General features: G+C 34.8%; 1 protein-coding gene across 9 annotated transcripts in view; it reads right to left on the bottom strand.

Moving 5' to 3' along the window:
* Vrk2 (VRK serine/threonine kinase 2) overlaps positions 1 to 22,952 on the bottom strand; it is a 98,110-nt gene that overhangs the window by 74,460 nt on the left and 698 nt on the right. For 2 of the 9 annotated variants that reach the window (XM_019206289.2, XM_010615887.2), the window contains exons 1-3: positions 22,549 to 22,946; positions 21,067 to 21,210; positions 19,972 to 20,031 (exon numbers count right to left, since the gene is read on the bottom strand). In XM_019206289.2, the coding sequence (XP_019061834.1) occupies positions 19,972 to 20,031; positions 21,067 to 21,210; positions 22,549 to 22,603 (259 nt within the window). In that variant the 5' untranslated portion in view covers positions 22,604 to 22,946. Of the gene's footprint in view, positions 1 to 2,538; positions 2,658 to 19,971; positions 20,032 to 21,066; positions 21,211 to 22,548; positions 22,947 to 22,952 lie in introns of those variants that run through there. The other 7 variants (XM_010615888.2, XM_010615889.2, XM_010615892.2 and 4 more) reach the window with 6 other exon arrangements.

The raw sequence follows: 22,952 nt of genomic DNA, 5'->3' as shown, positions 1-22,952 counted from the left end.
GACAAAAAAAAAGAAAAAAAAAAAAAAAAAAAAAGGAAAGAAAAGAAAAACTATGATTATGCATGTAGAAAAAATAACCACCTCAAACAGAGCAGTAGAGCATAAACTTTGTATTAGTGAAAAAAGTTCATTGGATAACTGTTTTGAGTTCAATATGTAAGACATCTTAAAAGGCATTTTGACATACTTTAATGACCAGCAGTAGGCATTATACATGAAATAGATCCTACTAGACAAAAGAAATTACCCAAGAGTAACAATGCTGAACTTTCAAGCATCTAACAGAGGCTCAACATATATATATAAAATAATGATGTCTCCTATAATCCATGATGCTTAGATTTGGTAAAACATGTCAATAAATATAACAAATTTAAAGAAACTAAGTTCATCAGCTAAAGAAACTGTCAAATTTACTTAAAAAAAAAAAAAAGACATATACCTAAAACCTGCTGATGCGTAAGAACAAAATAAAGAGATAGGAAATAAATCAATATGCCAAAACTAACTAAAAGAAGGTTAGATCTTATATTTTAAAAAGCAAATAAATCTCAGGAGAAAATGATTAGATAACAAGTTAGTCCAAAGGAATGATGTAACAGAAAGATAATTAGCATTAGATACTTGTAGTATCTAATAACACTTTTCAAAGTATACTAATAGTAAACTAACAGAACAAGAAGGAAAAATAGATGACAACAAAATTAATGAAAAATTTTAAAATGTCATTTCAAAATGTGTAAAGCAAGCACAAATAAATATAGATTGAAACAATATAATTAATAGTTTTTCTATTTTTTTTTTCAAACTCCATATCTTTAACCAGAAGGTAGGTCTCAACCAATGTAGAGTAAGTATTAAAACCATGTTCTCTGACCACAAAGAATGACGCTTAGGTGAAAAAGAAATCCTAATACATATTGGATACAGTTATGCACACATACAATCCTAGCACTCTAGAATGCTGAGGAAGGGGCACCATACACTAAAATGTAGTCTGGGCAACTCACTGTAAAGGCTCTGGGTTCAATCTCTAATATCACAGGGGGAAAATCACAATAGAAATATCAAAACTAGTTAGGATGCAATTAAAATGCTTCTTTATTGTCTTCCCTTGCTAGAATGTCAATTCCACAAAAACAGAAATAGTCTGCTTTATTCATAGGTCCTAAGCACCTAGTCTAGGCCACATAAGCAGTTGTTAAATATATAATGAAGTAAATAATAAACTTGTATGTAGAGAGAAATTTATAGCATTAACTGGTTTCATTTTAAGAAACCTGAAAAATGAGTGAGATGAGTGGCCAACTTAATTTAGGAAACTAAAGATGTGAACAGTAATTAATAAAATCAATATAAAAGGCTATGGCTTCTAAATAACATTTTCAATAAAATAAGTGAGGGCTGCTTAGAAAAATGGCTGATCCCAAGGCTGGGATAAAGAAAATGTAAGATGAGCAACCAAAGAAATAAAATACATAATGACAATGAGTTTTAACCTGTAGAAAAATAAATATCCATTTATCATCCCAATATAAATAAGTCACACATGTGTAAATACCGAATAGTTTTTCTGGTGTGAAAAACTATAATAGTACATAAGATCCTAATGAGATAATTGACAATGTGAAATAGGAAGAAAACGGCTAAAGCTATAGGGAAAGTGGGAAGGGTAGGAGAAAGGTAATAAGGGAAAAGAAAAAAATATGAGAAAAATGGAAATAAAGTGTTTGTAAATGGAGAGGGGAGGAGGGAGTGAAGGGAGGGCAGGGACAAGGGGACAAAATGAGAACCAAGACCTGTCATGTAAAGGTACAAGATCCCTATATGAATGTAACTGTACTACATAGCTAAAACGTACCAATAAACTCAATAAAAAATAAATGAATGAATAAACAAGAGAGAAGCAGCAGCTCTTCCTTATATTCAATTAATGTAGAAGTGACAAACATAAAATCACTTTTGTTAACTACTACATAAAAATTATAGTAAATGTTACAGTTTAGAACTGGAACGACATCCAAAACTTTAAGGCACAGAGGCAGGGCTTTTGGCAGATGATTTGATCATGAGGTTTCTATATAGCTAAACTTAATGTCAGGAGGTGCAGCCTGATCAGAAAAGGTGAGCCACTACGGGCATGACCTGAAAGGGGATTATCTCCCTTCTCTCTCTGCCTCCTGGTCAATATGACATGAGCAGCTTTCCTCCACAGCAAGCCTTTCTACCATACTATTTCTATGTGTGAGCCTGCCAACCATGAACTGTAATTTCTGAAACTATGAGCCCAAAGTTCTCCTCCTTTATATTGTAGGTATTGGGCATTGTGTGCCAGCAACAAGGAAAGTGAGTATGATAGATTTGGTAGTAGGAGTGAGGTCATTGCTGTAACTTAACGGACCATGTGGTTCAGAAGCTTTTGGAACTGTTTTGAGGGAGAAGTTTAAAAAGATCTGGAGATACCTCCTATGGAAGACCTCAAATGCTGTAACCTGAGCTCTATGGAGTTTTGGGCACAGCTTAGACTAGAATACTCACAGAAACGTAGACAGTATTGGGAGTGTTCAGTTGTGAACAAGGATTCCATTGGCAGTTGGATTTGAGACTGCCAATCTGGCATAAAATTTGTTTATATTCTGCTCATGTCTTGAGATTTACTGGAAAGTGAGATAAAGGGTGGTAGACTAATTAGTATGACAGAGGAAATTTCAAGGTAGTCCAATGTTCAGGCTGTGGCATATGTACTGCTGGCAGATTTTAGCCAGGTTTATAATAAAAATCAGGAGCAAAAATCTCACTTGAAATGTTTTGTCTCCCCAGAAAGGAAATGCCTATGAAGCTGGAGCAGGAAAGAGTTTGATTATTAAGAACATTAGAATTTAAAAAAAATAATGCCAAACAGCCATTTACTCCAACATGAGTTCTCCCAGTCAGCATGGTGCCCCTCTCCTATTCCTGCCACTTCAGATAATACTGTTTCTTTTTTGAAGAATGGAGGCACCCTAGAGTGGCTAAGATGGGAAAGGAAGTGTCTGGGCCCCTTATTTGCATACCCAACATTCAACCCTGCCCCTCACTGAAAATAGGCCTGCAGGTTTATACTAAAAATGAGGTGCAGCACTTCCCAGCCACTTTTCAAAATTTAGTCTAGGAGGGCTCACTCTTGTGTACTGGGTCCCTGTGCTACAGCATGGGCCCTGCTAAAATAAAAACAAGATTTGCTTTAGTGTTCCTGTAAGATAAATAAATAAATAAGATGCCAAGTACTTTGCATTCTTGAGGGCATCCCTGGAATCAGCAAGAACCTGTCCTTCCAGACTCCAGCATGCAAAAGCGGAAAACTGAGAAAAGAGCCCCAGGGTACTCTACTCAAAAAGGGCCACCTAGGGAATTAGTTCCCTGGATTTTGGTTCAAAGTGCTCAGGTATTCAGGTACTTAGATGCTGCTGCAACCATAGTCTAAGGGGGCTCAGCTACCGCTCAAGCTGGTGGCAGACCTTGGCGTCATTCACACAGCATACATGGTATTCCTTTTATGGGCATACAGAATGCAAAAACTGTGATCAGATCAAGGAGTACTTCACCTAGATTTCAAAAGAAGGCCAAAGAGGCCAGGCAGTATGCCCAAGAGGGCAGTGTGTGAAGCTGTGAGAGTGAAGTGCAGTAGAGACTCTAAGAAGTTGGGGATGCCAGGAATGTGGAATGTTTGAGGAAAGCCACAGGCAGTAAGCAAAGTCAACCAAAGATTGAGGCTATGAAGGTGCAACCAAACACCATAGGATCAGGCAACACACCTCCCAGCCTGCCCTTTCCCAGTTCCTTCATTTTGCTTGCTATCTCAATCACGTTCTCATTGCTGGGACAAAATACCTGACACCAACTTTAAAGAGAGGCAGTTTATTTTGGCTCATATTTTCAGTTCAAGGTTGCCTGGCTCAGAGGCTGAAATTCAAACCATCTCACCTAAATTAGATAAATAAGGTGAAAAACACTAGTAAAGGTCACAGCCCAGGAGCAAAGACCCAATAAAAGAAAAACCTAATCATCTGATATAAAACTCCTCTAATTCTCCCACTTCTTATTGCTACATCAAAAGCAGACTTGTCGTGTAAGAAACATTTTTAAAAAGTTCTTCAGAGGAAAAGGAAAATAATATTGGATCAGATTCAATTCTACATAAAAATAAATAAGCAAACAGACTATGAGAGAAGGGAAAAATGAAGGTGCAAATCATAGTCTAGAAGAAAGTATGTGGAAAATATATTTGCTAAAAGTCTTATGGCAAACACACAAAGTATTTTTTGTTGGTTTTTTTTGTTTGTTTGTTTTTTTTTTTGATACTAAGGATTGAACTCAAGACCTTGCACTTGTGAGGCAGGCACAGTACCACTAAGCTAAATCCCTGGCCCCATATAAACTATTATTAAAACACAACAAGAAAAACGAACAAGTCACTTAAAATAGGGAAAAGATTCAAATAATGTCAAATAAACGAAAAAAATGTTCAACATTTATCAACAGGGAGTCACAAATTAAAACAATGAGATACAACTACACATCAATTCTAATAGCTAAAAATCTGAAACACTGAAATGTTATCCCATTAACTCAAGATGTTCATAATAAGAAAAACTGACAAGAGGGACAGGAGAGGTCATATATGGAAACTGTTCTAACTGTCCAATTTTCTGTAATCTAAACCTGCTCTAAATAATGTGTGTTGAAGAATAAAAATATACGATGGCAAATACAATGTGATAAAAACTCAGATTTCAAGAAACACCATACCTGCAGCAGATATTACATATGACATAAGATACATATTTTCCCTGCAGTATATATCCAGTCTGAACTCAAAGAAATACAAACCTTTGACACTCACATCAGGGCAGACACAAAGAGCCTCAGAAAAGCCCACTAGTAAAGGACAAAATAGTGACAAATGACTCTCCTAAAATTTAGAGAGACCATGGAAAATTGTTTCTCTTTCTTCTTTTGTATCAGTTCACTCCTGTCCCAGTATCAGGCAATTCTGTGCTGCTGCAAAGACCCAAAAAGACATAAAACTCTGACGGAGAGAACCCTCCTCTCAAAAGTCCCACAAAAGCAAGTTACTTTCTCTACACCCTGTCACCACTTGTCCCAGACACTGTGCCATAGCAAGACAAGATAAATAAAAGCTTTCTTGCCAGAAAACCTGCAAAAGACAGCCCAGACGGTACAAAGGAGATAATGAAAGAAGAAATGCTTGAGGAAGTGAGCCCAAAAAGTTGTTCAAGAAGCTCACACAAATCAGTACATATACTTTGAAAAATAAACTACAGGACAGATTACTATTCAAATCCAAACTAATCGATGCATAGAACACACAGGAGTCAGACCCAAATAACACATATTCTATTGAAAACTGAACCAACATTGTATCCATAATTATAGAAGATTTGTCAGATTTTGAGGCCTGAATCCAACCAGGACAACTGCCTCCCCCCAAAATTAGTGATATGCTCTGCTATAAGTAAACAAGACACAAATTCTCATAATATAATATTCAACAACATACCCATGAAGTAATTCAAAAGCACTAGGTTTATAAGGGAAAAAAAAACTCACTAGAGGAGATAATCAACAGATATCAATGCTAAAATGACAAAGACATTGAAACAATCTGACAAAGACTTCAAAGCAAAAATCTATTTTAGTTATTTGGCGATGAGGGACAGGGTCTCACTATGTAGCTCAGACTCACCTCAAACTCATCATCCTTCTGCCTCAGCATCCAAAGTACTAGAATTACAGGCATGCAACCCCATACCCAAAAGCTATTTTAAATTCCAGAGTGGAATTTGCAATTATGGAGATGACACATGAGAGAATCACTAAATTTAGTAATAGTTCAATGGAAATCATCCAATCTGAAGAGAGATAAAATACAGGAAAATGAATACAACCTCAGGAACCTTTACATAATAAAACATTGAACAATTGTTCAGAACCAGAAAAATGTGAGGTAATGGAAAAATATGACTGTGGAAAAATATCCCAAGTTTTATATTCATGTCATATAAATCTACAGACTCAAAACTATCAGGGAACTCCTCCAAAAAGGGATAAATCCCAGGAAATCAATGCCCAGATACATTATAGTCACACTGCTGGAAGCTAAAAACCAAGAAAAATCTTGAAAGAAGTCAGAGAAAAACAATATATTATCCATACCTCTATGAATATATGATAAATAACTCAAATGATAACAGATTTCTCATCTGAAACCATGAATAGGGAAGAGCTGAAAAAAAGAATTGTCAACCCAATATCCATTAAAAATACCTTTCAGAAAAGAAGGGTTGGTAAAGGAAGATACCAAGAAAACAGGGAAATTCTCCTAGAAAATATGAACTATCAAGAATAAAGGAAAATATTCTATCTCTAAAATGAAATGGATTCTGCACTTTTTTCTTAAGTTTCTTAAAATACACTTGAACTTCAGCAAAAACTATAACAGGATTTTTGATGGCTATAGATATATAAAAAACCTGTATCAAAATTTGTACAATGCAGCTAAAGCTGGACTTAAAAAAGAATAATAAAGAAAATAAGCCAAAAATCAATGGAATTAAAAACAAAAATTAATAAAACCAAAAGCTATTTGTTTATTGTTTTTTGTTTGGTTTTGGTTTTGGTTTTTTGGTACTGGGGATCGAATTCGGGACCTTGCACTTGTGAGGCAAGTGGCAGAACCACTGAGCCAAATCCCTGGTCCAAAAGCTATTTGTTTAAAATGATCAATTAAGTTGATAAACATCAAGGCCAACAAAAAAGGAAACAAAACTGTGGAAAAGGTATCAGAAATGAAAAAGGGAATATCACCATAAAACCTAGTGACATCAAAAGTTTAAAACATGGCGCTGGGGGTATAGCTGAGTGGTAGAATGACTGACTGCCTAGCATGCATATGAACCCATGCCTGGGTTCAATCCCAAGCAATACACACACACACACACACACACACACACACATACACACACACATGCAATGACACATGAATACCATGAATAACTCTCCACATATAAATTTGACAAGTTAGACAAAGTAATTACTTAAAAACCACAAATTAAGTCATCTAAAATGAAACAAGTAGCCAGACTGGTTCTGTAACTATTAAAGGGAAATTATAGTTAAAATACAAAAAGACAAAATGTTTTTTTCCAAAAAAAGGTAATCTCTAAGCCTAGTTGGCTTCAAGTAGAATTCTAGAAAACATTTTAGAAATATAACAATTGTACACATTCACTTTCAGGAGAGAGAGAGGACTGTACACCAAATAACCTTCTTAAACAAAAAAGAAAAATCCTTAAAGATACAGAAACAAAACAAGCATGTATGTCTATCAATGATCAAGTTGGGTTGATCTGAGGAATAAAAGAATGCTTCAGTATTTTAAAATTCATCACTGTCACCCACTACATTAAAAGCCTAAAGAAGACTTTACACAAAGGGAATGTCCCCAACTTGATAAGGAACACCTGTAAAAAACATACAGCTAGAATCATATTAAATGGTAAGAGATGGAATGCTCCCTAAAAATGGGGAAAATCAAAGATGGTCATCATTTCTAATGACATTAGAAGTCTGACCTAATGAAATTAGTCAAGAAAATAAACGGAAAGAAGAATAGAGGAAGGGGCCTCAATTTGCAGACAGTATCATTGTCTTCATAGAAAAAAATCTAAAAACAATCTTCATAAAAAGAAAGAAAAAGAGTTTAAGAACAAGAATTTACCAAGATCATGATACAAGGTTAACAACAAGTCATATTTTATATACTAAAAATAGATAAAAATGGAAATTGATTATTACAAAAGCAACATTATTTTCAGCAACATCAAAATTAAAAACATATATCCAAAAATACATGTACAGGACTAATATGCTAATAACTACAAAAAAGCTGATAAAAGCCATCAAAGAAGAGCTAAAGAAATAGAGACATACTATATTCATGAACTTGAAGATTCATAGTAAAATGTCAATCTGAAATTTATCTATAGATTCAACTGAATACCAAAGAAAATCCCCGCAACATTTTTTTCTGTAAACATAATTTGGTAATAAAATATACATGGATTACTTCTCGACCTTTTGGCTAAGATCAAGTGTAGCATAAAATATACATGGAAAGGTATAGGAATAGAATAGCTAAAGTTACTTTGAAGAAAAAAAAAGGTGAAGGAATTATACTGTCTAAATATTTTTCAATAGCACAGTAAGAAACTATAATGTATTCATACAAAGACTACTACTTAGTAATGAAAAGAAATGAACTACTGAACAAATCCAATCTCAAAAATTAATGTGATTCCATTTATAAGAATCCTGTACATTCTTTAAAAAGAAAAAACTAGTAGCAACACAGCATTAGAAATAAAGGAGAGCATGGCAATAAGAGGATAGCATGAAGAAGATTTTCGTGGTGATGAACCCGCTCTGTTTCCTAAATATGTTAACAGGACATTAAAATTTGTAGAAATACATGCAAAGATGATTTTCCCTATATTAATTTTAAAATAGGAAAAAGATACAAGTGCATAGTGATAATACAAAGTCAAAAATACTTAAGAACCAATATACAAACCCACAATTTTGGTAGAAAAAAATATATATATAAAAAGGAAAACAATAGGCTTCAACAGGAAGGTGAACTTCTAATGAGCACAATTTGAATACAAAGAAAATAAAGATAGCATGTAGATGATAATGCAAAAAACAAAAGAAGCAAGATGATACTGGTATTTGTTCCCAGCAATGGATCCCAAGATTATGACATTTAAAAATTCTAGGTTTTTTAATGTTTACAAATCAGTACACATAAAATTTGAAAAATGAATTCTTATACAGTGAAAAAGGTTTATCCTTTAAAACACTGTTAACATCCCTCCAAATTAAACCTTTTACTATAAACTGGATTATCAGTTTCATCTTACAGCACAATTAATTACCTTTAAAGGCTGTTATTAACAGAATCTTTCCTGAAAGCCTGATGCACTGAACAGATCAAGGCAGAAATGCTCAAGCAGAAATGCAGACTGGAACACCTCCCACCTTCACATATATATTGCTTCCACAGAGACCAGTGTAAAGGCTTAAGTAACCAGCACACTGTCTCAGTTTAATATCGCCAGTAATACTGGTAATTTCTTACTGGATGTCAGATAGTTTTTTCTTTTATCTTCTTAGGATAAAAATAAACCTGTAGCATCTGATCATATTATATTTTACATTATTACATTTTCACCTTGCTTTATTAGCTCTCCCATTGTAAAAAGGAGTTGTTTAGTTCTCTTAATGTGTTTTACCACAGAAAGAAAATAATAGAACAAATTCTGTTTGTTGTTTTACTCTTAGGTGTGAATCAAAAATGTAAACCTTCATAATTCTAAGTATTTCTGGCAACTAGAATTATGAGATGTTTAACAGTGATACCCCTTCACTTCATAAAGTGTTTAAGACTTTTATCTGATGTTGTAACCGATAAATGTATTAAATTCAACATGCCACAAGTGTTTATTGTTATTCTTTGCTCTTCTTTGCTAATTACGAGTTGTGGTATACATCACACATTTATTTGATTTTAAAACACTATATATTTCAAACCATTTATCATTTTTAAACATTCTTAACATTGATACAGTCTAAATCAACTGTCATTATTGATTTGAGTTTGCTTGAAGAATTGATATTTAACCTAATTTTTTGGTTTAATCATCAACCCTGTAATTCCTTTTTTTGGTACCAGGGATCGAACTCGGGTCCTTGAGCTTGTGAAGCAGGCCACCAAACCACTGAGCTAAATCCCCGGCCCAACCCTGCAATTCCTTAATGAACCTAATTCCTTAATATTTCAATCCCCTGTAGAAATGTGAACTACATTGCAAGCTCCTATATTTGTAAGCTATTATTCTTAAAATAAGTTCTAAATTTTTACTAAACTGTTTTTCCTTCACCTTATCAAATCTTTTAACATTTTCATTCATTTAACTCTGTAATAGACTTCCAAATCTGTTTATTCTTAGTGATAATCCATTACAAAATGATTTCAGGTTTCCTAAAATCTCAAATATTTATTTCTATCTTTTAAGAGGCATTAAAGTTAGCCATACAGTATACTGGAATGACAGTCATTCCTCTCAACTATCATCAAGATTATTTTCAAAATGTACAAAGAAGGACTGAAATGGTTAAGTAGTTTTGTAAATTCTGTATTTAAGGCATAAAAACCTAAGTAAGAATCTTTAGATTTATTCTTATTTTTTTGGTTTCTTTGGGTACCGGGGATCGAACTGGGACCTTGCACTTGCGAGGCAGGTGGTGGATTTAGCGTCATTCTTAATTTTGAAACACTTTCTCATATTCTTGCTGAAATTAATTTCAATAGGAAAATCTTTCTTAGATCTTTCATTATGGTCTTTAGTGTTTAGGTATTCATGATTTCATGTGATATTCTTACTGTCCCCAAATATAATACATATACAGATGATAAAGCCATTATTTTTTCTTCTTGGTCATCTCTTAACGTAACTTTTTGTGACTTAAGATATACTTTGCTGCTTATTAGTAGTACAACTAATTTTTTGCCCACCTATAAAATTATTTCATTAAAAGTTCTATCAGTGTTTCAATATCAATAATATTTATATATTTAACATCACCTTATTTCAGAGTCAAAAAGAACTTCTGAGGAGTCAAAAGAACTCAAGAGCTGGGCGTGGTGGCGCATGCCTGTAATGCCAGCGCTCAGGAGACTGAGGCAGGAGGACTGCTGTGAGTTCAAGACCAGCCTGGGCTATATAGTGAGTTTCAGGTCAGTCTCAACTACATAGTGAGACCCTGTCTCAAAAAACAAAATAAAACAAAACAAAATATCAAAACCATTTTTATTTAATGCAATAGTATGTATTTCGTTCCTTTTTCTTGTTATATACATACTTCAAGGGAAAAAAACATTCAAACATAAAAATCAGTACTACTATATATCTCTTCCATTAAAAACATTTAAAATTCACCTCTGGGGCTGGGGATTTACCTCAGTGGTGCCGCTGCCTGCCTCACAAGTGCAAGGACCCAAGTTCAATCCCCAGTACCAAAAAATAAAAAATAAAATTCACCTCTACATGAAATGTGCTAATTTTTTTCATGAAAACATCTGTAAGTATGTAATCAATTATTACTATGTTATATCTTGAATGAACTAAATAATTTTTCAAACTCTTGACTGCTATTATGAATATTCTGACACTGATACAAATTCTATAAGAAGGCATATTAAGATTAAATTAATCCAAATATTTGTGTGCGTTTTTACCCTTTAAAAAAAACTAGTTTTCTAAGCAATATATCTTTAAATCATCATCCAATGAAAGATGATACAGTCAAGGATAATACATTTGTAGAGATGCTTGTTTTTACATGATGCTTATTAAATTTGTATCACAGAGATTTGGAGGCTTCATTTGATCTTCCTCCTGCTTATCAGAAGAACTCAAAAACACGTATAAAATTCTTATAAATGAAACCAACTTACTTTTGGAAAGCTTGAAAATTCATCACATCTTTCTCATCAGATCGTATGCACTACTGGTTGACTAGTGTCACTTTTTCCATAAAATATTGTTTAATCTAAGGAACAGCATATTTTTAATGTATTTTTTCAGGGCTTAACATTAGATTTACTATAAATATCAGATGTTCTTTCACAGATTTGGTGATCTTAATAATATTAAAAACATATCACTGATGCTCTATGCCTTGAGCTGTCAATCCGAATGAAAATGACACCATTATAAGCATTATCATTAACAGATTTCTTAAATTAGCTGCCAATACTATCAATTACATACTTTGTTATTTTAGAAATGAGCTAGTCGTAAGCACACCATTTGTCACTATTTTCTCTGGCTAGCAACAAACTCAAAGTGTTCTTTGACAAGGGGCATCAATCAGCAAAGCAAAGAAACCTAGGTTCAAATGTAGATGGAGACAATTATTAAAACTGTAGCCTAGAGGCAAAGCACTTCATCTCCCTAGGCCTCACCATCATCCTTATTAAATTGTAAAAGGGATTAAATGAAGTAATGCATGTAAAGTAATTAACACAGTGCTTGGCACACACTAAGGCAAAGGTTTTAGTAGTTGATGATGAAAATGATGATTTCCTAAAAAAGACTTCAAAAACTAGTCCCAGCAGTCATCAGATGCTATAGACACATTTATCATATGTGCCACTCTTTAGCAGACTTATTCTTTTATTCTTTTTCACTTTTCTATGCTCTATGTTCACGGCCTCCACAGTGAGGTTCTGGTAACATTACCTCTAAGAGGTTCATTAGGTGGCACTCAGAATGCCTGAAATGGAAGCTATGTTCTCCATGTGCCTCTTTCACACATGTAGAAGCTTCTGATTGCTCTTACTTGAAATAAATTTGCAGGAAGCTTCGCTTTCTCCACACTAAGCATAGGAGAGAAAAATGGCCAGTGTCTCTGGGGAATAATTAACAAAAGACAGTTTGTTTCATCTTCATGATAAAATACAACATCCCTACTAAAAGGCAAATTCATCATTCCCCAAAGTTAAATAGAATGACACTTTAAAAGTAATTCCAGCTGATTAAATTTAGGATTCTGAAAAAAATTAATTCATGAATATACTCTGAATCTTTCATTTGATTTTAAAATGTATAAATGTTCATTTAACTTTGAGCCCTTGCCTCTCAGTGTTCTATTCTGAGCTAGTCAAACAAGTGGTAGCAGGCATGCTGGGCTCAATAATACTGCCTCTCATATTTAAATACTCTATTTCACTTGGATTGCAAATTAAAGACAGTCTCCTGAACACTGACACATTTTCAATGATTGATTTTGCAAAATGTGTTGATTTTTCCTACACTGTTTTGCCTCTGTGTGTGTCAACTTTAGCCTTCTTTTCTTGCTCTTTTACAGCACTGCTGTCTCTTTGAAGCCATTGTCTTTCCGTATCTGTCTGATATATATAAAAAAAGAAAAAGTACCACGTGACTAATTATACAGACAGAAAATTTTGGATCTGAAACATAAAATAAGTAAGCTCAGAAACCATAACAAAAGCTTTTGACTATGTACAAAACCCTTAATCATATCTCTCCCCAATTCAGATTAAAAGAAATTCTAGGGCTGGGGTTGTAGCTCAGTGGTAGAGCACTTGCCTAGTATATATAAGGCCCTGGGCTCAATCTCCCCACTGCAGCCAAAAAAAAAAAAAAAAGGTCTAATAATTTATTTTCTGTTAAAATTGTGTTTATATTATTTGAAAAGTTGATTTCTTATAAATTCTTACATGCCTACCAGTGAATCCATTTAACTATAAACAGCATTTTTCCTAAAAAATGTTTAGACTTCCTATTAGGTTTTCTTCAATTAAATGCTATTCAGAAATGTTTTATTCTAAACATAAAATTGTTTAGTCTCCATATAATGTCTTTTTTTTGTTGTTTTGTTTTTGAGACAGGGTCTCACTATGTAAGTTGAGACTGACCTGGAACTCACTATGTAGCCCAGGCTAGTCTTGAACTCAGTGATCCTCCTGCCTCAGCGCCCCAAGTGCTGGGATTACAGGTGTGCACTGCCACACCCAGCTTATATAACTCCTTTGTATTAAATTCCCTCATGATATACACTAGCACAGTAAAGGCTCTCTAGTAAATCCTATAATCTATGGATTGATTGATGGCTTCTTGTATTTTAAAAATATATTTGAAAAATGAATCAACTAATAATTCTCTGCCCTCAAATTCCCTCCAAATCTCTGAATCTAAAATTACCATGCTTACACACAAACCATGTTATAGTCTACAGAGTACAAAATTCACTCTCAACTTACGTAATAGAAAAATAATTTTTTTCCTAACAGATTAATTCTATTGTTAATTTATGTCAGTTTTTAAAAACTGAACATGGAAGGCCATACTTAAGCACTCTGGGAAAGACTGTTTAAAAGGATTTAAAAATGTAGTATATGTATACATATGAGCAACATGAGGGGTTTGAAAAGACAGTGTGCACACAATAATCATATGAAATAATGAGATGAGCATTTTGAGAAAGCATGCTATGGGAACAAAGGAAAAGTTATAGATTTCCCCCCACTGCCTCTTCAGCATGACAGAATTTTCATAAAGTTTACCAGCCATGATTTATTTCTCCAACCAGTCCTAGCAACAGAGTTTCTAGCTTCCAATCTACCAAGTTTTGGTACTCGGCTGTTTGGCTATTTGCCTTTTTGTCATATCCAACTCTTCTCTACCTTTAACTGTAAACACACCAGATGCCGCCATATCAGTATTCTGGGGAGCCCTTAATGACTACCAGTGCACTTATTAACCATCCTAATGCAGCATATGAAGTGTTACTTGCTTGAAAAAGACATTTCAGAATGGGAATGAGGAGGGGAGGAGTAAAAGTAGCCATGTGAACTACTCTCAAAACTGGCCACAATACCTAGGCAGAACAGGTTGGATTAAGGTCTGCACATGAGCCAAAGCTTAGAATTTCACTGCCTTTACTGGCTTATGTCACTTCTTTAATTAATGTCACTTTCTCTGGTTTAATATCAGATCAAGTGACAAGAGTGCTTCTGGATGAGTTGTGTTTTCTGAGGACTGTATGGCACACTCTCCTGCAGTCTGACAGAGGGACGTGCCAGTTTTAGTTGGCAGTTACAATGCACCAGCTTTAGTTTTAGTAGTTTAATTTGTGGCAGTTATATGTTTTGAATACGCTGAAGTATTCACAACAGTCTCATGGAATCTTTTCCATAAAGTTTACACAGTGGAAAAGCAAAAGCAATGGCTATAAGGCCATTGGGAAAAGCTGCTCTAGGCCACAGCTGGTCTAACAGGCATTGCTATAAATTTAAGAGCACTTAGAAGAAATGATTAAAGAAATCACAAGGAGTGATGCTCTCTTTTTTCGGTTGGTGGGGGGGGCATTTCTATAATGGGTGTGAGACAATCCTAAAGAATATAATGGTTAGAACTCAATTTTATGCAAAATCCATTATTCAAGAAGTAAAGTTTATATACATGATAGACATGCAATGAAATAAATGTAAGACTAGAAAGTTTTGTTACTTATGCAATAAATCAGTTCCAACGTTTTAGTAAACTAAGCTTTTAATTGATAGAAAAAAATCAGAAGAATTTCTGCGTCGAAGAGAAAGGTCTAAACTTTTGGTTTGTTAAAAGATGTGTTTCAGGCTGAAATACTCTGAAGGTTTTTTTTTATTTGGCATTTTCCCTTCATCTCCACCTTTATACACTTTTGTGAAGCTCCATCGGCTCACGGTGAGAAGAGTTGCCACCATGGAGTTCTTCTAAACTTCGACTGCCCTTTCTAAATTTAGGGTTCTTTACTGCAGCAGGTTGAAGATCTGGCTTTGATTGCACCTGGCTCTGCTGGAAAATAGAAATACTCATCTCCACTGAAGGCATGCTGCTTAAGTGCTGGAGGCACTTGCAGGAGAGTAACTCTCATTGGAAACTTCATTACAATACTTCCTCTTCCCTACATGAAGAAGTAATTCTCATTCACCAAAGATAGAATTTTGCCTGACACAACCACAGGAGCTCCTGTTTGACTTTCAAAATTAATCAACCTCTAAGCTGAAGCAGAAATGGCATGTCCTTTAACCTTAAGCACAAAAACTCTCAACAGACTGCAGTTTTTTACATCCCTGGATGGGAATTTGGGCCCCTGATACTTAAACTTGATTCACATACTGAGTTTCTGGCATGCTTTTGCCCATGCCCATCTGTTGGCCTGGCACAGTGCCCATTCAGAAGGTGTGATGCCAGTTTCAATAGGGCATAGGTGCCAATCAAAGATGGGTTTGGAGGGGCAGCATGCAGAACGCAGCAAAAGTCAGTTCCTCTGCCAGAAGATCCTCCTGTTATCATATAATGCCAATGAAGGGCCACATGCTTCATTGCTTAGGATCACATTGCATCTGTAGATGTTTCTGGCCTTCAAGGGATGTCTTTCTACAGAATCCTTTCCCTTGGAGATGTTAAAGAAAAGATCAGTTCACCTACCTCTTTAAAAAAATACTCAAGTCTTTAACAATTATTTTGAAATAATTACTGAGTTTTCTGTCTTTTCTCGTAAAATACTATTCCACATGGAGTGTAATATAGTGTTCAAGAAAAATGACGTCCATGTAATGGCGCTGTAAGGAACAAACATTCTGAAGACGTATCAGTTGCAAAACCAAGTATCTAAGTAGTATAAAATCCATAGGCACCTTTGTATCATTAAATATAGATGATTGAAAAATTTGCATTATCCAAATAGCTAATTTATACAGAATGCTCAGAGCTTTAAAGTTTCTTAATTTTCTTCTCATTTATTTTATAAATATAGATATCCCTATATCCTAAAAGGAGAAACATACCTCATGCTATTTATTCCTCTTCTTTCTTATCTAAAGAAACAAAACCTAAAACACTTCAGAAGCAGAAGTCTATCCATATTTCATAAGGAAGCAAGGAGTTCTCAAAAGCTGAGAGTTCTTTTATTGTGTGGCAATAGAGGTGAGCTCATTTCACGAAGAAGAAATGTCCCCACAGCAATAAATTTCAAATTAAAAAAAAAAAAAAAAAAACTTGACCATGGTAAACAGTTACAAGACACTATCAGGTACAGAAGAAACCTAATATATAAATGCACCAAAGAATAAGGTAGTTTATAAAGCCTCCCTAAAGGCAAAAGAGAGTAAAAATGTTGAGATGAAGAAGCATAATATAAAATATGTTAAAAATAAGATCTTACATTGAAGAAAATGAAAAACATGAGCAAAAGCTAGGCCTTATAAAAACTTTTTTTTTTTTATAGAAAGAACCCAAACTTAGAATTTTTTTAAAGTGATGGGTAAATGAATACTGCTATCTATTGTAAAATTAAAAATGAATAGCCTCATGGTCGGCAAATACAAAATTAAAATACATCTTCTAGAACTTTTAATTTTTGTCTATATATCCAAGAGTTTATTAAATTCACAAATTCTAAGTGATTCTTTCCTCTTTGGAGCATACACCACCTATTATTTATACTTATTCTAGGAAATAAATTTATCACATATGCTATGATTTCCAGTATAAATTATCCTTATATTCACAGTTATTCTCTTTTTTTCATTCCCATAAGACTACCTGTCTGAAAGCCTTCTTTAAAACACAGCCAACCCACAGATTTAGCTCAGTGGTTCTGCTGTCTGCTTTGCAAGCGCAAGGACCAAAAAAAAAAAGCCAAAGTAACATGTAATATGTAATAAATCAATGTATGCTCCAATACTTCTACCTTGTTATAAGCATTATCACTGAACTCTTCTGATTATTCTTCACACCTTAAAAAAAATCAGTCTATTACAGCCAACTAAAACATAAAACAAGACTACATGCATTATTTCATACTTAGTTCTATTCATATAACAAATATTCCATATTTCTAATGAGCAAAGTTAGGCTAATCTGACAACGTGGCCCTCAAAACGTCTGACAGTCATTTGAATAAAATCTAAATACAGTTTGTGAATAAATGATCTGGTTATAAAGTTTCACTACAGTTAATCTTTGCTAAAGTGATGTTCTTTATAAAAAGAACACTACTGACTTAGTGTCAATGAAGTATAAGCATATTCTTTCAGGTGATGTCATGAGCAATAACCTTGTCTTAGTTTTCCCTGTAACTAACGTTACTTACCTGTCAGATTGCAGGCATGACATCTATAATTATGTAACAACAAAATAATCTAGTTTGTGTAGGTTAAGTACCCTAATCTCAGGCTCTATGCCTCAGGTAAATAACTTTTTTTTTTTTTTTTTTTTTTTTTTGGTACCGGGGATTGAACTTGGGTCCTTGTGCTTGCAAGGCAGGCCACCGAACCGCTGAGCTAAAGCCCTGGCACAGGCAAACAACTCTTGAACATATACCCCTAAGGCTGAGTGGTCAGCACTATGACCAACTTAAAAAACTAAAACTAAAACTACCTATCTCATCTATTTCTATTCCTATAATAAGCCTTCAAAGGGATATATCTGAAGTTTATCCCAAAGTTCCCTTTTCTGGATTTTACATAATTTCTGAAACCCAGTATCTTTCATCTTTGCAGTAGGTTAGACACAGATTAAGAACTTTTCACCATTTATTATACTATTCCAGTATAGTAAATTTTGGAGGGCAAATAGATCGAAGTCACTGAGTAAATCACAGCATAGTCTTCTGTAGACATTCTCTGTTTTTAGTTTTACCACATTAGTAGCTAAATCCACTACAATATCTAGAAAGATAAACAGAAAATGCTTCCAATGAAGGTCTTTATCACTATCTAATCTGTAGCACCATAGTTTTAGAGAATGGAAAATTCTAAATAAATAAATCATATTTATTAAGTACTAAGTTGAGTTCTTTAAACGTATTATCTAACTTATATTACACAATTACTTTTGCCCCAGTTATACAGACTAGAAACAGACCCCAAGGATTAACAAGGCGAAAGTCACTCAGTCTGTAAGTGGCTTACTCAGGTAAGGATTCAACTCGAAATTTACCTAACACCAAAATTACTGCTCTTCTTTATGTAGTTCTCCCTTGGGTTAATTGATTCTATGTCACACCTTGTATTAAGTAGAATTCAAACTCTCAGTCCTTGCTCTTTCCTTGGAGTCTGAGAAACTTTTTCACTCAACTGATAGTAAAGTAACAGCAAGTTTTCCCATACCCTAAACCAGTTTCCTTTCTTCCTTTTTTCTCCCCATCTCTTTTCATATATAAAGAAAGTACCTTGGCTTTGTTCTTGTATTCAGACTTTTCTTTCCCCTCTTATAACTATTTCTATTAGTGCTACAGGCACATTGTTTCTGCAAGTCAAGAGTAAATACCAAATTTCTCTGCCCCTGCCCCTTACTGTAAGTTGCTGATTACCGAAAGGCCTGGGCTATTGATCTCAAAGCTAGAGGACAGTTGTACGTGCACAATGAGTTAGACAGAGCAGGTTAGTTTCTTCTCAGCCTTAGGCAGCAAATGCTGATATAGTGTCTGCCAAAGCAGTGTTATCTCAAAATAATAATACCTGAAAATAAGACAGCTGAACACAAAATTAAGAAAAACTTGACTTTTAGCTGCTCACTTTATATACACAGTGGTGAGAATATCAGTAAAATTCAGAAACAGTGTTGTTTCTTATGCATTTTCTTATATTGCTTTGAAAATAATCATTAAAAACGAATTTTAATGAAGTTAAGCTGATTCTGTGATTCATTTGCACCACTTTTGGTAGGACAATAACAGCACTGGGAACACACAGCTTTATTATATATTCTAAATAACTGAAACCAGGCGTGGTGGCACATGCCTGTGATCCCAGCACTCAGGAGTCTGAGGCAGGAGGTTCGCTGTGAGTTCGAGACCAGCCTGGGCTACATAGTGATTTCCAGGTCAGTCTCAACTACATAGTGAGACACTGTCTCAAAAAACAAAAAAAAAATTAAATAACCAAGACATTTTTCTCAAAATATTTCTTTCATGTCTTTCCCAAATGGTGGAATGGTTAATCTTCTTACAGTGTAGATTCTAAAATTTAAATGGCACAAGATAACCATAGCATAGTGAATCTCAAAATATACTGTAAAATAAGTATTATTTAATTTTTGGGGGGGTTCCTGTAAAATTTTAAATACATATATGGTTTGCAATACATTCCTATCTTACAGTGCCCATGCCACTCAGAAGCATAGCATTTTTCAAGGAAGTAAAATACTTTAAATGGAAAAACTGTCCTTTACTTAACCCACTTTTTGTGCTGATTGTAACTGTCCACTGGAATTAGACACAGGTAGTAATAAGCAATTGCTTATTAACTGAATTTCAGTCATACAAAATTATACTCACATTGTATCACAAAGGATCTCAGTCTTTCATATTCCATGAAACACATTGGTTTGGAAATATCTAAAGAGGAACAAAGATTCCCCCCAAAATAGGACTTTTATGAACTTCTCCCCCAAGGAAGATCTTTATCAACTTCTTAAACTCCTATAGAAACAGATATAATGCGATTCAATACATTTAGTCATTGCGCTTTGTTTTTTGGTTTGGGTGCTGGAAACTAAACCAAAGCACAAAGTCAGCATGCATTGTGCTAAGGAGCTATCCCCTGGCCACAGGGTATTTTTTAAAAATCATTAACATTTATTTTATTCATGAGTCATTCTTACAGTATCTTCCTCAATCCACCATCAATTTAAGACAATACAGGATGAGGATGTAGCTCAGTGGTAGACCTTTGTCTAACATGCAGGAGGCCCAGGGTCCTATTCCCAGAATGGGGGTGTGGGGGGCGCTGAAAGATCTGTTTTGAACCAGTGAAATTTTTGAATGTTTAAATTAAGTCACATATGCGCATGCGCGCACACACACACACACACACACACACACACACACACACCCATTCAGAGTTCATACTAGAGAAGACAGAAAATAATTTTAGTCTATTTTGTCAATTATTCCAAGTATGGTACCACTCTATGCACATAAGAGAGAAGTCAATTCATTCCATGCAATAAATTCTTTGGAGTTATTAAGGCTAATTCTCCAGTTGAGCAGAATTAAGAAATGATTAGATCCTTGTAACACCTAAATATTAATGATTAAAATTCACAAATGGAAAGTATTTACATTTATAAAGTTGTGGTTTCTGAGCTGTAAAATGTAATGTTTCCAGGAAAACAAGTTCTCAAAAAAAAAAAAAGCATTAGCATTTTGTCTGGCAAATTGTGCAATTATGCTCTGAAAGACTTCTAAGAGTCATTCAGAAAACACATGGACAACAGGGAGCATGTCAGTCCTGTCTTGAACTTAACATTTCATTATATACTAAACACCATTTTAAATTATTCAATAAAGAACATTTACAAATTTTATATTACTTCAGTTTCAATTTTTAAAATATCTTTAAATTACTAGTAATTTGCAACTATATTTTACCTAAATATATCAATCCAAATCCTCCAGAGCCAATCATCTTGCCCAGTACCCATCGTTTTCCTTCAGAATCATCTAGAACCTTCCCTTCTGGAAGTGGAACAGGAAGTTTGTATTTCTCATTTCTTCTAGGTGGCATCACTTCTACTGGCAAAAGAGATAAGATAAATGGTTAAAAAACAAAAATAGAACCCTGTAGAGTTAAAACACATTTCCCAAAATATCTTCTGAGGGAAACTTTCCCAGATTCTTAGAACTTAACATTCTGAAGTCAAATCACTTTGGAGCATTATATTCAAATTAGAGTTTCACAAACAATTTTAAAATCTACATGCTACTGATACTAAAAAATACATACTAATCTATTCAATCTGATTTAACCAACATTTCAAAAATTTATTTAGGGGTTTATAATATATATCAACACTGCAGGATACACCCCAAGACACAAGGAGCTGGGCACAGATCACAGATACAGTACGAGTACCACGCACTAGGTTCTATAGATCCTGGGTTCGATGATACTCTCAGTACTTGACATAGGAAAGGAAAAAAAAAAAAAAAGTCTAAGAAATCCTCCATTAAGAATGGTGTGTTAAAGGTAAGGTCTTTAGTCACTACCAAAGAATATAGCTTTCAATAAGGAAGGCATAGACAATGGCAAAGTATATCATTACTACCAAGCAAAACACCTGATAATGAGTCCCGTAACCTGTAGGTAGGTACTCATTAAGTGCTATCAGTTGAAGAAAGGAGCACAGGATTTTCACAAATATGCACCTTAGCAGATTAGGCCATTAGTAGTTTCCAGGTGGTGAACTAGTCTTTCAACTTCATGCCTTCCCATACCCTTTCCCACTTCATCAAAGTGAAAACAGCCTTGCTTTAGAGTACAGCCGTACTGCCAGCAATAAACGCAAAATCTCCATGATATAACCATACAACTTCAATAAATTATCTTATATAGGCTAGCAAATTTTTTGTTTTTATTTTGTGTGTGTGTGTTTGTTTGTTTTGAGACAGGTTCTCACTATGTAGTTGAGACTGACTTGGAACTCACTATGTAGCCCAGGCTGGTCTCCAACTCACAGTGATCCTCCAGCCTCAGCCTCCGGAGTGCTGGGATTACAGGCGTGTGCCACCACGCCCGGCTAGGCTAGCAAATTTTTAAATGGGAGATTTGAGTCAAAAATTTCTTAGGAGAAAAAAGTATACCGGCTTATATACCGAAAACTAATTATGAATGTAACCATGATCCTTTAAGTACTGCCAACGAGTTTTTAATACGAAAATTACTCAATATTCTACCCTATACAAAAATGTAAACTTTTCTTCATAAAGCCATTTTCCATATGAGAAATGTGTCCCTCTACTTTTTTCTATGTTTTTCCTCTACCTTTGAACCCAATACCTTACTTTTTACTTAACAGCATCGACACCTAGGAAGAACTAGGGATTTCAACATAAACCTTTAACAATACTCACTCGTCCTCCTCCTGGCAAAAGCACAGGGAAACAAGGAATGTGAATGGTGAACCATGACCTGGGTATTGTATCACAAAGTAGGAACAGTTTTATAGTGGGGCTTTCGTTACTGGTACATGATCTATACCAGTGGTTATGAGAAGTTTACAGATTTAATACTCTGTGAAGTCTTCGAAAAGTAAGGGGGCATACATTTTAGGAAGTAAGATAAACACAGTTTTGGGGAAATCGGTGGCGGCAGGGTTTGAGGCGGGAAGAACTCCCTGCCTGAAATGCACGTCCCGGGACGAACCCAAGTTCACCCGTGTCCCTCCCTCTACTGCGGCGCTTCCCCGCGTGACGAGTCCCGGGCCGCCCGAGCACCCGGGGCCTAAGCGCCGGCCCGGACCAGGCCTCAGGGCGGG

Source organism: Fukomys damarensis, unplaced genomic scaffold, assembly GCF_012274545.1.
Source record: "Fukomys damarensis isolate Sample0158 unplaced genomic scaffold, DMR_v1.0_HiC HiC_scaffold_2, whole genome shotgun sequence".
Taxonomy (NCBI): Eukaryota; Metazoa; Chordata; class Mammalia; order Rodentia; family Bathyergidae; genus Fukomys; species Fukomys damarensis.
This window is presented reverse-complemented; position numbering and strand designations above follow the sequence as displayed.